This window comes from Rhinocladiella mackenziei (assembly GCF_000835555.1).
Source record: "Rhinocladiella mackenziei CBS 650.93 unplaced genomic scaffold supercont1.6, whole genome shotgun sequence".
NCBI classification, from domain to species: Eukaryota; Fungi; Ascomycota; class Eurotiomycetes; order Chaetothyriales; family Herpotrichiellaceae; genus Rhinocladiella; species Rhinocladiella mackenziei.
The window spans coordinates 2,707,699-2,720,896 of NW_013550599.1; the positions used below are offsets into that span (position 1 = coordinate 2,707,699).

General features: G+C 49.7%; 7 protein-coding genes across 7 annotated transcripts; 3 read left to right on the forward strand and 4 right to left on the reverse strand.

The window, feature by feature from the left end:
• Nucleotides 1–2,156: 2,156 nt before the first annotated feature.
• On the reverse strand, nucleotides 2,157–3,555 carry Z518_08755 (uncharacterized protein; the record flags this gene model as incomplete). The annotated part of the gene is made up of 2 exons (XM_013414494.1): nucleotides 2,157–3,466; nucleotides 3,519–3,555. 2 exons carry the CDS (start codon nucleotides 3,553–3,555, stop codon nucleotides 2,157–2,159), a joined length of 1,347 nt encoding a protein of 448 aa, XP_013269948.1.
• A 1,420-nt stretch (nucleotides 3,556–4,975) lies between these two features.
• On the reverse strand, nucleotides 4,976–6,872 carry Z518_08756 (uncharacterized protein; the record flags this gene model as incomplete). Its single annotated transcript, XM_013414495.1, has 5 exons — nucleotides 4,976–5,125; nucleotides 5,289–5,420; nucleotides 5,469–6,326; nucleotides 6,373–6,433; nucleotides 6,790–6,872. 5 exons carry the CDS (start codon nucleotides 6,870–6,872, stop codon nucleotides 4,976–4,978), a joined length of 1,284 nt encoding a protein of 427 aa, XP_013269949.1.
• A 401-nt stretch (nucleotides 6,873–7,273) lies between these two features.
• Nucleotides 7,274–7,900, forward strand: Z518_08757 (40S ribosomal protein S14; the record flags this gene model as incomplete). The annotated part of the gene is made up of 3 exons (XM_013414496.1): nucleotides 7,274–7,343; nucleotides 7,406–7,478; nucleotides 7,588–7,900. The coding sequence occupies 3 exons, from the start codon at nucleotides 7,274–7,276 to the stop codon at nucleotides 7,898–7,900; spliced, it is 456 nt and encodes a 151-aa protein (XP_013269950.1).
• A 354-nt stretch (nucleotides 7,901–8,254) lies between these two features.
• Z518_08758 (uncharacterized protein) lies at nucleotides 8,255–9,484 on the forward strand (the record flags this gene model as incomplete). Its single annotated transcript, XM_013414497.1, has 1 exon — nucleotides 8,255–9,484. One exon carries the CDS (start codon nucleotides 8,255–8,257, stop codon nucleotides 9,482–9,484), a length of 1,230 nt encoding a protein of 409 aa, XP_013269951.1.
• Nucleotides 9,485–9,856: 372 nt separating this feature from the next.
• On the reverse strand, nucleotides 9,857–10,484 carry Z518_08759 (40S ribosomal protein S16; the record flags this gene model as incomplete). Its single annotated transcript, XM_013414498.1, has 4 exons — nucleotides 9,857–10,147; nucleotides 10,229–10,300; nucleotides 10,357–10,379; nucleotides 10,439–10,484. The coding sequence occupies 4 exons, from the start codon at nucleotides 10,482–10,484 to the stop codon at nucleotides 9,857–9,859; spliced, it is 432 nt and encodes a 143-aa protein (XP_013269952.1).
• A 308-nt stretch (nucleotides 10,485–10,792) lies between these two features.
• On the forward strand, nucleotides 10,793–11,356 carry Z518_08760 (ribosomal protein L13; the record flags this gene model as incomplete). Its single annotated transcript, XM_013414499.1, has 2 exons — nucleotides 10,793–10,813; nucleotides 10,874–11,356. The coding sequence occupies 2 exons, from the start codon at nucleotides 10,793–10,795 to the stop codon at nucleotides 11,354–11,356; spliced, it is 504 nt and encodes a 167-aa protein (XP_013269953.1).
• A 207-nt stretch (nucleotides 11,357–11,563) lies between these two features.
• Nucleotides 11,564–12,501, reverse strand: Z518_08761 (uricase; the record flags this gene model as incomplete). Its single annotated transcript, XM_013414500.1, has 2 exons — nucleotides 11,564–12,314; nucleotides 12,365–12,501. 2 exons carry the CDS (start codon nucleotides 12,499–12,501, stop codon nucleotides 11,564–11,566), a joined length of 888 nt encoding a protein of 295 aa, XP_013269954.1.
• Nucleotides 12,502–13,198: the final 697 nt, after the last annotated feature.

Below are 13,198 nucleotides of genomic sequence, written 5' to 3' on the forward strand. Positions count from 1 at the left end.
CTTTTTGTCTAAATTGGCCGACCTGATCAAGACTCAGAGAAGGTAATAAGACGTGACGTTGATTCTACTAAGTTCCTGCATTGCTTGAGTTCCGGCACCAAGCAATGGTCGACGAGTTGTCTTGGTTGCCCCGTTGTCGCGGCCCAGCCGCGGAGGTCGACTCGTCTCGCAGCATTCTGTCATTCATATTGAACGGCATATACAATCTCCTTGTGCCGGGTCACAATGAATGGGTCGTCTTCAGATTTATTCTCGAGGTCGACAAGGATTTTGAATGCTTCATCTTCGTACTCATTGGAGAAAAGGCATCTAGGAGTCGTCAGTGGAGGCAGCCACGAGATCATCGAAATGAATCCTTACCGTAGTGATTCTGATAACCAAGGCACAGTTGAGAAGGGGATGGAGATGAAGAGGAAATGGAAAGCAAGAGGAAGTTGCCACGCAACAAGGTCCACCAACAAAGAGCATTCTTATGTCACCCAATTCGAGAATGAGAATCCAGCAATGTTGAGGATGAGTTCAGTCACGGCCAATTTCTCTCTCCACTTGATTGTAGATGTCTCTGTTTGTCAGATATGGGACAGTGGCCGTGTTGATTCCGTTCCCAATTCCCGCAAAAACTCTCCCCACGACCATCTGAGCAGTGCTGTGAGATGTAATTTGGAAAATTGCACCGATGCCCATGACCGTGGTACCAACGAGGACGGACCTTGTTCGTCCAAGCTGCTCTCCGTGCCAGACTGCTATGATAGCACCAAAGAAACAACCAACGTCATAAATCGCAGTTCCGGGGCGTGAAGAATCATGAGCTTGATGCGGGTAGAGAAACAGGACAACTGACCGAGGAGTGTTGTTTTGGAATCACCACCAAAATTGTGAACATCGATGAAGTCTTGTGTAACAATGGCCCCGCCGGGCTGGGACTAGAACAATGACTCGAAATAGTAGGGTAGAACGAACCGAAGAAGCCCTCGAGTCGTGGTTAGCTGATTTGTTTCCCTTAGAGATGGATTCAACTTTCCTGATCATAACCCACCCTTCATGGAGAGAACCGCATTAGTATATCCCCAGCCACATTCTTGTCCTTATGTTAGACTTGCAGTGTCATATCGGTCACACATGCAACCTAAGGCCAAATGCTAGCAGGATGTTAACTCGGGGAAACAAAGATCGACTTACGAAAATCCAGAAGGTCAGCCATCCTCCTTGAGAGAAATCGCATCATTCTATGGCCTCAAGATGGAAAATTCGCATTTTCTTCCAGTCATATCAAGAGTCATGGAGTCTTGATCAGTGGATGAGTTGAGTATGGTCCATATGAGATTTCGCAAAAAAAATCCATCATATCAAACCGTCCCTCTCCGTAAACTTTTGTGGCACGCCATAGCTCTCCAGCATCATTGCCTCCAAAAGGCTTCACTCCTACCACGAGCATGGTATATTCTAGTGGCGTCAGGAACTACCAGCGGGCTGTGAGTAAATCTTCCAGAACAGGTTTCGCCAAAATTCCATGGAAGGACCAGCGAATCCACCATAGCCAGCGCATGTCATCGTCACAGGCACTGGTTGAAGCAAAGTAAAACACGATGAAGCTTTGATCTAGTATTTTAAACCCTTGTCGCTTGGGATGCTTCTTCATGCGATCGAGTGGCACTAGGGGATGTGCAAAAGCCGATGGACGTCTTCGGTTTCGGATATCGTGATGTCTTATGATGTCAGAGATGTAGGAAAAGGGGGTAGGGAAGCAGGAAGGGTTCAGCGTATGAATGGGTTGGAGATCGGCCATCGGCTTGACCTGCCCACTCTTGGTGCCGGATGACGGGTCTGTCCACGCGACAGCAGTAAATTGTAGTGAACTCGAAGACACCACCTCGATATTAGAATGAATGAATGCTTGTTAGTCAATTGAAGAGATGGAAACTGTGACGTAGGAGGAATCGGGGTTCAGTTGCTCCTGTAAGTATTTTACTTTCTATTGTCTTGAATCCTGACCCTTGCCTAATCATGTGTCGCCCATCTAATCAAAGGGGTAGGGCCAACGCTCAAAATCGTTGCTCAAAATGTCTCATCGTCTTGACGGTGGTAGAAAAAGGAAAAGCGTCGACCTGGCATATATTCTCGTTCATTTCATTCAGTAAAAATTGAAAAATAGACCACTACCTGTGGTTAGATCGAGGATTTTCGAATGAGCGACCATGCATCTCATAGCCTTCGGTTCGTGGTCGAGATTTCTCGCCCGGAAGACTATCTGAACCCGATCTCTCCGTCGAAACTGTTGGGAAGAGTACCACTGCCAGGTAAGCCAAGAAAATGACGGCTGCGAAGACACTGTAGATGATGACGGAGTAGTTTGGAACATTGTCGCTTCCGATGTCGCCAGCCGTCTTGAAGCCCAAGCCTCCGTTAATAACACCGAGAATGAGGAATGCACGACCGAGCCAGCGGTGAGAATGCCCCATGGGGCTGCGAGTACCCACTCTCCGGAAATGTAGATGCTGACCTAAGCCTAAGGCGGGTTGGATGACGACCATCCATGCAAAAACGATATAGCCAATGACCATGTGGTAGCCGTCGAGTTCATCCAGTCGTTTTCCAAGTTCGACACCCAGACCAAGGCCAGTGATCATCAACATGATGCCGAGGACTTGAAGAGGAGCATGAATATGACGGACTTTATTGTTGTATGGAAGATAAACGGTCAAGGCAGCCAAAGGAAACATGACCACAAAGACTAGGGACATGATGGCGGCATGAGCGATTCGAACATTCTCATTAGGGTCTCTGACCGTCTGACTGGCACCAGAAGAGGATGGATCAGAGCTTGCGATTGGGTTCGAAACTCCTCCGGTAGGAGTTGACACACTATCAGTTGATGTGGCAGTGACAGACTCGGTTGCTGAAGGAGTCGCAGAAGTGGAAGAATCATCGGAAGCCGCCACAAAGGGGTTTGATGAGCTGCCCCCAGTTCCCTGAGTCAAGTCCAGGGTAAACTGGCCAGTCCCATCATGCAGTGAAATCTCCGCATCGATGCTCGTTGTGTCGAGAACATCACCTGACTTATGGGCATAGATCCAATCGCTAGACGTGCTTGTGGGATCCATGCTACCGCCATTCCAGCTGAGGCAAGTGTCACAACGAATATTAGCAACCATGATGCCGTCGGAGGTAATGCCAGTGCCTTCCAGGACAAAGATTGAAGCATCGGGATTGACATCGGGTTCAACATGACCGGTACCCAGCCTGGGCGAGACTGTCACATTTGAGCTGTCTGCGGCATACACGACGAACATGTTGGATCCCGCCATGCCCGTTCCCTGACCGAAGGATATCCATTGCGTGCCACTTGGAGCACCGATCTGAAGATAGATGGAGCCGTTTCCTGACGAGGCTGTGTCTGAAGGAACATTGACTGCCAAGGAATACCCGTCAGAGGAGAATTGGGCGAACTGAGCTGCTGAGCCAGCCACTACACAGGCATTAGTGAGGTCACGCTCGCGATTGAGAGAGACGAAACGCACCGAGGACAGCCGTGGTCAAGACTGCCCTTAACACCATGTTATTTAATACGAAGAAGGAAAAGGGACGACGACGATTTGTGATAGATGGTCGGTTAATACAGGATAGTGAACTCTGGGCAAAACACGAAAATGGCTGCTACTTATCAACTGCCGTTGAAGCAGGGCGTGGAGAAGAGTGTCCACACCGAAGGAATGAAGGGGTTTATTTATCTTCAGTAAGTCTGGATTCCCCTCGACTTTGTCCCAACAATACCGCGAACATCAAGTATATGCTACAAAACGCGCCATACATTGGGCGGATTGCGCTGTGGATTGCGTGTCCCCATGGCCTGCCAAGGTTGTTTCAGGAGAAGTGACAAGCATCGAAGACACTACCCCTGTCCCAGGGGTCACCACTTAGCTAATCACAGCCATTGCGTGGAGCAGAGACAGGGCCAACCCACCAAGAGGATGACTTATCTGTCCCCGGCAGGGAGAGAACATCTACATCATTTCCAGGTGCAGGGTGAATGTTGTGAATCCCGTTAGCATCAAAAATTAGAAAAACCATTGAGCATGACGATGAGAGAACGGACGGGCACTTTTCCTCTTTGGGCATGGTCATACTGTCTTGTGCCTGATTGGCTACTTTTTCTAGACTCTTGTACGCCAAGCATTCGCAGGCCTGATGACTGATCGATGCTTCGTCGGGTGGATCTGGGATGACCCTGACTGTGAGACGCGGAAAGTGTGCCTCTGCCAGATTTTTGCTTCTCTCACTCCGTATGGTGCGCATCAGCTCCTCTGTTATCTCACTCGGTATCACCAAAACTCCGGGCATGCGAGTAGACTTCAGTACACAAGAGAGGCGGGGCATCTACGCGTAACGATTTTCGACTCTGTACGCCATAAGCCAAGATAGGAATGACGAAGACTATCAAGGTACCTTTGACCCAGCCTACCGTATTATGTTCGGTGTTCCTTGACTCCGCGGCGGCTCCCTACTTTCAAAAGATGTCCCATGTTGTCCCACCCACATTTGGACCAATAATCATGTCAGGAAAGTGATCTGACCAGAGTTTCGAGTTCGTCCGTCGATTCCCAGCCAACCACCAACCTCTGGATCCGTGACATGTGGCGCGAGGTACTGGAATTCCAATAATTGGCATGAAGAACGAAAACAGATCGGATTATGATGTTGGAGCATCAAAAATTTTTCATTTTGATTTGTTCAATCCGTCGTGAATGACGATTCTCCGAACATTGCCATCGGAATTCTGTGCCCCTGACTACCAACATCAGGACCATAGTTCACTTGGACCATGTCGAGCACCAAACATGGCGACAGTGATCCATCTTGGGCCTTGTATGTTCGTATCGGCGGACAATGGCCTGTTCCATTCAAGACATCTTGCTGGACGGCCCTATACACTAGATGAAGTCTGCACACGAACTTCCGGTCATCACCAACCTCACAATTACGTCTTGGTCTTCAACATAATTTCTTTGATCATCTCGTTCCCGAGTCTCACAGCTTCCGGAAACCTTGGAGCAAAATATTGTTGAATGCTCTCGAATCGATCGCGATATGCTTCGAAATCACCAAATGAGACGCATTCAGACCATGCCTACTCCAGGAGCTCTACCGTCAGCAAATGATCTTCTACCCCAATTTTTTTTTTTTTCCCACCTTCTAAAACACGATAGAAGTGTGGGTTGATTTGGAATTGAGAAATTCTCCGAGCTGGCTTCAAGACCCAGTAGAAAGCACTGGTACAGGTATGCACTTACTCTAGCCGCAAAGGTGAATTCTAGGTCGTCCGACCGAAAGGTATTGTCTTCTATCGCCGTGTTAATAACTTCATCCAGTAGAGTCTCGTTGCGAAAGAGATACTCGGTCACACCCAGCCATATGCGGAAAAGCTAATCGAGATCAGAAATAGAAACACTTTTAGGGCAAGCACGGCATACCGGTGTGGAGCAAATCATATGGTCGTACGGCACAATTCCTAGCTTCCACCAACAATCAACCATGCCCAATAGACTCAGATGGTTATTGGGAGTTCTTTCTTTTGGTCGTTTGGAGAGTGAGAACTTGTCCAACACCTCATCTCCGAGCAAGAGGTTGTGATGCACAGCGTCGCTTGAGAAGACTGCTGTCCCTGCCGTTTTGATCCTGTGCTCCAGCTCTCGCCTGTGTCCACCCAACATCAGTTTGTACAGCTCAGTGACTGACTGAGCGTATTGTCGAATCTGCTCCCTGGCCGCGGGATTAAGGATCGCGAGACCGGCATAAACGTGCCACTTGTTGGCATAGATACGCAACGTGATGTTGATTTTGACGTTCTCGATCCCTCCCACATACCGATTGATCTCCCATGGGAACTGTTTGTTGGCAGCCCACGCAGTACCCATGCTCAAGAAAGCCGCATGGGTGACGGCTTGGGTATCTGCCGTAATCCTGTCATGCTTCTCCCCGGAGAGGAAGACCATCTTGGAATTGAGGCAGGAAAGAATTCGGACGCACAGGTCAACACTCTTTTGGGGAGCTCGATGTTTGACGATGACAAGGGGTTGGCCCGTGGGGTCTACAGCAGGACCATGTAAAGAGTGGCAAGACACAATCTCAACATCGTTTGGAAGATACTTTTCAAAGGCGGCCAGCTCGGGGGCTTTACAAGAGGTCTGGCCGCCGACTATGGCACCGACCTTTGTGGACGGACCATATTCGGCGACAACCTTGTCAATGAGCTCGGCTTCCACACTGTATATTATCCAGTCGCTAGCTCTTGAAACGAGATGACCATTGGGTAAAATATTGATTCCTTTCTAGTCTGGGTCAATCATGCTCATCGACATTGCTGACGACACAAACCTCATTCTCGTACTCCTTTTGGAGTGTATGAAATTTGTCTGGTCGGTCGCAAGCATTGATTCTGCAGGACTTTCTATCAGTCCACGTATTGGGTATCTCAACGCAACGAAACAGATCTGCAGAGAATGACAGTTAGCTAAGATCACACTTGTATCGATAAAGAAGTCGCGAAGACTGAGAGATTCTTCAGACAGGTAAAAAGTAAGGTAGCGAGGGTTTTACATCAGCGATAGCCGTCATGATAGGACACAACCCCAGAATGGTGAAGCTATATCACGATGACCATGCTCGAGCCAAATGCACTCCAGTCATCCTCGAAAGGTAGTTAGGATGTGAGACAGAGGGAGAGAGCATACCTAGCCAAAAAGGGGACAAAATGTAGCTGTTAACCCAGGCACAAACTCCATGTTGGCCTACCTCCATCCAGCTTGACTGAACTTCCTCGCGTACAAGCGACCCATATCACCCATTCCAATAATTCCCACGGTAATGTTCTCCATGATGGGCAATCCTAGTGGTCACAAGGGAGGTAACCGCGGCGTTTCATGGAAAGCAGAACTAGTCTGTTGGCTCGCTGCAGAGTTGGTGGTACTGTCAATAGAGCACAATTGAGATATGAAATTGGCACATGAAATTGGCCGAGCACCGAACCTAACTCTTTGAGCTCTGCATGTAAGAAATTACAACGCCTTCAAGAGGATCATCAACATCAGATAGAGGAGGGGAAAAAAGTTCCAAAGTTTCGTCCTGCCAAGCCCTGTCGGCCAATTTGGGTTAGCTTCAAAATTCTCCTCTCCGCACGGGAACCCAAAAACTCCCACAATCCAATATTCCTCGAAATTTCAGGCGAGAGAGAACACTTTGATCAAGATCTATCCAAGCCCTCTCTGTCCGTACGAAGATGCCTCCCAAGAAGAAGGTTGAGCGTGCTGCAACCGAGAACATCTCGCTCGGACCTCAGGTCAGAGAAGGTGGGTGCAGGACCCCCCCGGCACGAAATTGTTATGTACGGGCTAATTGAATTCCTATACAGGTGAACTCGTCTTTGGCGTCGCCCGTATCTTTGCATCCTTCAACGATACCTTTGTTCATGTCACCGATCTTTCGTAAGTTGCCAAAAAAAAAAATATCTTGCAAGGCTTTTTCGGGGGTTGGGAACAAGATTTCAGACAGACATGTTCATGGTACATTGGCTAACAATCTGGGTGATTCCAGCGGCCGTGAAACCATCTGCCGTGTGACAGGAGGGATGAAAGTGAAAGCCGACCGTGATGAATCCTCCCCATATGCGGCCATGTTAGCTGCGCAAGACGTCGCTCAACGTTGCAAGGAACTCGGCATCACTGCTCTACACATCAAGATCCGAGCCACGGGTGGAAACGGCACAAAGACTCCAGGCCCAGGCGCCCAGTCGGCTCTGCGTGCGCTGGCTCGTTCGGGAATGAAGATTGGAAGAATTGAGGATGTGACGCCTACGCCGTCCGATAGCACGAGACGTAAGGGTGGTCGTCGTGGTCGTCGTCTGTGAGCTGTGTGTGGCGGTTTTTATGGTCTACGTGGATTCGGAGGCGGAGGTACCTACAATATGCAAACGAAAGAACCTGGTCGATTGGGGGAAGGCACTGACTGGTGATGGATGTGGCCACCAAAATACGCGAAGAACGGCACTTTTTCTGCCTGGTCTTCATAAACCCTGCACCTATTTTCTCTGCACCACATGATGCAGATGAGGTAGTATACAGTGAAATCAAATCCAATATTTCATTTTGAACTCAGCCATCTCTTTTCTATATTCTCACCATCCACCCTCTCGGATTTGATATCAGTAGTTTCAATGGATCCGCCAAAGACGCCCACCCTGCTTCTCCTCTCTCTCCCACCCATGACGTTTATCGGAGTAGACCTCATATCATTCAAGGCGCTCCCCAGCTCCCACAACGTTACAAATATCCGCATCACAAACATCCCGCCAGGCCTGCATTTTCTGTACACGGGAACAGATGCCTCACTGTCCATTCGGCACGGTCGATGGCTGAATTTCACGGCGACCAAGCCGCAATGGTACGTACTGAGATGGAACTCCGACGCTGAGAACCTCGACTTGCTAGACCACGATGACCCAGCGGCACAAGAAGCGATTCGGTCCCCATCGACCCGTGGACTGGTTGACTACGCGGCCCTGCAGGATGCGACCTCAAGCCTCGCTACAAAGGACTCTAGAGAAGCAGGAGATGGTTCTACACCTCCATACGAGGAGCGGCGAGCAGAAAGCACAGACTGGCCCGCCCTGACCAGACACATGTCGCCGACATTTTTGACCCGCGCTCTCTCCTCAGACAGCCACTGGGTTGTGTCTTCCGTCTCCTCGGCGCCGAGTGACACAGAGTGCATTCCGGGCCTCTCGCATCTCGAGGCCTCGGACACGCTGCAACAACACCCACTAAATCTGCTACCTATCAATCTGAAGCAGACCTGGGCGGCCGGCGACATCGGACGAACGAGGACTGACCGGGCACGAGACAGAAGCTGGTATCTCTCACAACTCATTGAGAGCGTAACTCCGGTGAACGGGGACAAAGCAATCGGAGCAAAGGAATTGCTGGGCGAACTGCAATTCTGTTTCCTGATGGTGCTCACTCTCGCGAACTACAGTTGTCTAGAACAGTGGAAGAGGCTGCTTAAGGTGTTTCTGACGTGCCAGAATGCGTTGCGTGAGGCGGAAGCGTATTTCGTCCAAGTCGTCAAGGTTCTGCGTCTGCAGGTCTGGCATGTGGAAGACGTGGAGGGCGGCTTGTTCGAGATGAGAGATGAAGGGGGCAGCGCATGGCTACGAGCCCTTTGGGGACGATTCCGAGATCTAGTTGATGAGGTATTTGGAGATGGAAATGGGGAGGAGAAGGGAGCAGTAGCAGCAGCAGGTCAAAGTCTGAGGAGGGAAGTTGACGCTTTGCAGAAACTCTTCGAGGATAGATACGGATGGCAGAGTGAGAGGGATATTCTAAGGAGAGGCTTGCTGGAATTAGAGGATGGTGAAAGGGTCGAGGTTAGTATGTTGGGAGTAGACGAGGATGAAGAGACGGGAGAGTATGCACCTGTTGTAGTCGAGACGTAAAAGATATCGGTCGCGCGAGCAAATGAACAGTGCTCGCTGATACATGTAGCCTTGTCCGAAACGTGGGAATGGGTTGCCACAATATCTGAGTCCCTTCCTTGTTGAACAGTAAATTGTATTCATTTTTGGCCATGGAGCGTACGCCCCCGTAACGGGCTGTCGCCTCAATCAGTCGAGAGCGCGCACTTTGCATGGACGAATATGCCGTTACCTCGACCACGTCATCTGATGTTCCAGATTCTATCCCTGGTTGGAAGCCAATCATCCTCGATCTCTCCCCATATATCATTCCGCCATGACAGCCGCCAGAACAACCGCAGGATTATCACTTTCCCAGACACACCAGCACCAACCACTGCCTTTCGTATCGCTTTAACGGTATGATTTCTGGTATCTCGCTCTGGCACCCGGACCTCCGAACTTCTTGGGTTCACATCGTCTGTTGTCCGCAACCAGTAGTGTTCTGTCGTATTGCACGAGGGCCTGCTTCAATTGGTTCTTGGTGTATTCGTCGACATATTTCTGGTAGTAAGCGACAATGGATTTGGCAATTGCCTGTCGGATCGCGTAGACTTGAGACGTGTGACCACCACCGCTGACTCGGACACGAATATCGACGTCGGCGAACTTATCCAGGCCGACAATTAGGAGGGGTTCGTAGACCTATAATGCGCAATTTGTGTGAGGACTTCTGTGTTTTCCGAATGTGCGGGGAGTTGTTTCTTTCAGCCACTCGCAACCTACCTTGAAGCGGAGGATTTCAGGTTGGACGAGAGCGAGAGGTCGGCCGTTGACTTTGATGAGGCCTTTGCCTTTCTGTAAAATTCATGAGAATCTCTCCTTCCATTCATTTCTATCCCGTCGGGCTGTACCTTGCAATGTGCGACTGCGGTTGCTGCGCAATCAATTATTAGCCTTTCCATTCTTCCCACAAAACAAGTCTGCCATTCATACCAGTCTTTTTCTTGCCGAAGCACTGCACACTCTGAGGAGCCGACATCTTGAACTGACGGCAGTTGACAGAGTCGATACAGTTGAGAGGTTGTTGAATCTCAGAGTCTCGTCAAAATTGTGGTTGAAATTCTGGCGAGTTTCAACCGCAGATGGTGCGCGCCAAGATGAGCGAGGGAGCTAACCATAGAAAGACTAGTTTGCAGTTTCGAAGCTCGCGATTCCCCAATGAACATTTCAGACTCTCATCTTTCAACCCAGATATCCGAAGATTCATCGTGCTAGGTCTGAGCAAGAGCTGCGGTCTCGCTGTGCGCGCTGCCACGTTCTTCCATGTCAAGATAGCACCGCCCAGCCATGTCGCAAACTGTAGGCAAGGTGTGTTGATAATTTCTTTCTCTGTCAACCCTATTCCATCACCCTAACAAATTTTGATAGACTCGCCTTGCCTATTCTCGCACATGGCACTACATTGATGTCGGAACTGACCCACGACCGCTGGGTCGAATCGCCTCATCCATCGCAGTGTTTCTTATGGGAAAGCACAAACCGATATGGGATCCTTCGACCGATTGCGGAGACTACGTGATTGCGGCCGGATGCCACGATCTGCGCGTGACCGGCAAAAAACGCTTCCAGAAACAGTACTACACGCACACTACACGGCCAGGCAGCCTGAAGCAGATGAGTATGGATAAGATGTTTGAAAAATGGGGCGGAGGCGAGGTTTTGAAGAAGGCCGTCCGGGGAATGCTACCGAAGAACAGGCTGAGGGATAAGAGGCTGGCACGGTTAAAAGTTTTCGAGGGCACTGCGCATCCGTACAAGCAGAACATCGTCAGATTTGCAGGGAAGCCACACATTCCAGGCCCGGTCACGGAGGCGATTAAAGCAACGAAAACGAAGGCAATTTCATCGTGACAACAAACTTTTATCAGCATGTTTGGCGTTTGCGGGGAGAAAAATAAAGAGGCAAACTCTCTAGGGAATACGTATTAGCATCATTGCTTGTATTGTCTACAAGTCGTGGTGATGATGGACACTCATTGGTGCACTCCGACCCCAAACTCCCACCGCTGTCCCAAACCTTATTATACCTTGGATTGTACCTTGGAAATGCTTTCAGATTTATCGTGTAACAGTGCATTTGATCAAGCCATTGGGGTCTGTTTGCGGTGCATAGACTTCAGCATCCTTGCCGGTGTTCTTCAATCCGTGGTGCCAGCTCAAATCAATCTCGAAATAGTGCTTGTTTGGCAAAGAATAGTCGACAGCCTCAACCATTGGCTGGGCGGCAAGGATCTCCTCACACATCTTATACATGGTATTTTGCACACTCGGGCTCTCCTCGAGAGCAAAGAGACGGAAGGTGATCTCCCTTGCCTTGGCCCAGGTCTCATCGAACTTCGCTGAGTCCTTTTTGACCGCGTCAAGGCCAGAGAAAGTGGCCCACTTCCAAGAAGCATCTACCGACGTGCTAAGAATACGGTCATAAACATCTGGGAGAGTGGTGAAATCATTGCGGACGAAGTGGTGGAACTCGGAGCCCGTGCTCTTCAGCACGAGGAGGTCAGAGATGCTGGATTTGATCTCGATGCCCTTACCCTCAATGACGTCTGCTTGTACCAGTCTCTTTTCATTGCCGTCCCGGTAGAAGGAGTGAGGGTGTGGCTTCCCATCAATGGTCATTCTGGTCCAGCGATGTTGAATGATGCTAACGTGCGCAGTGTGGATGTGTTGGTACGTCTCAATGAAGTGGGTACCGAGGATAGATGCGAAGAGTTCAGGAGGGTTGATTGGGTGTTGCTTTGCCGTGATATATGTGGTGTTCTTCATGGAGTCCGTCGCAACCACCACGCTGTTGTCTGCTTCCGTGTATCTGTTCGGTGGTCAGTACAATGTCTTCCGTCCTGACATGGTGATGCTTACGATGTCTCGATTTCTCCTTCTAGCAAGACGCAGACTGTCATCTCCGTCACAGTGTGTGTCTTTGTGGCTTCATCCCGATCCACCTTATAGAGGCGGATGTTGTCCTTGCCATAACGGGCAGCTGCGAGCTTGGGCATGTTGTGTTCTCGGTGTGTTTTGATAGAACCAGTACAAATCTTGTTTGAGCAGCTTACTCGGTAGTACGAAAAGCTATATAGCACCGAAGTCAGCAAGCTCCCGTCATGTGATTGCAAGTTCTCTGCTCTCCGAGAAAGTCCTGAGAAGACGAGAAGATTTTATCTCTTTATAGCTGTTTGCTTATCGGAGGGGCAAGCAGTAAACGAGGAAATTTCATCCATTGCATTTTACCAATTGCATTGGTCGACAAGCTGAAGATCTGGTAGACCGCTGATCAGGGCTACACTAGCCGGTAAACACAGATGGTTCATTCACAGACGATTGGTGGTGTGGCGAGCCGTATGGGCATCGTACGATCTAATGTATGGCGGAGCTCGCCGACGCGCGCTTGTTTGCACCTGGAAAAGGCTCCTTTTCTGTCTCTCCTACTCGCCCCCATCAAATGCGGCTTTGAAAACCAATTGTGTTCTATCACCTGATGGTGCAAAAATCGGAAGAGAGCGTCGATACTTTGCTTCTAGTAGGAGTTGAGCGCGACTTCTACAACTGAGGGGCTTTTGTATGCTGCAGAAAACATGGAGAGCCCTGGTCTCGCCCAGAAATCATGATGTCAATGGATTCTAAGAGGTGCAAAATTGAAGGCGATTCGGAAGGCTGAGGCCGTAGCTGGGCTCCGAGATGCGATCTATGCCACAG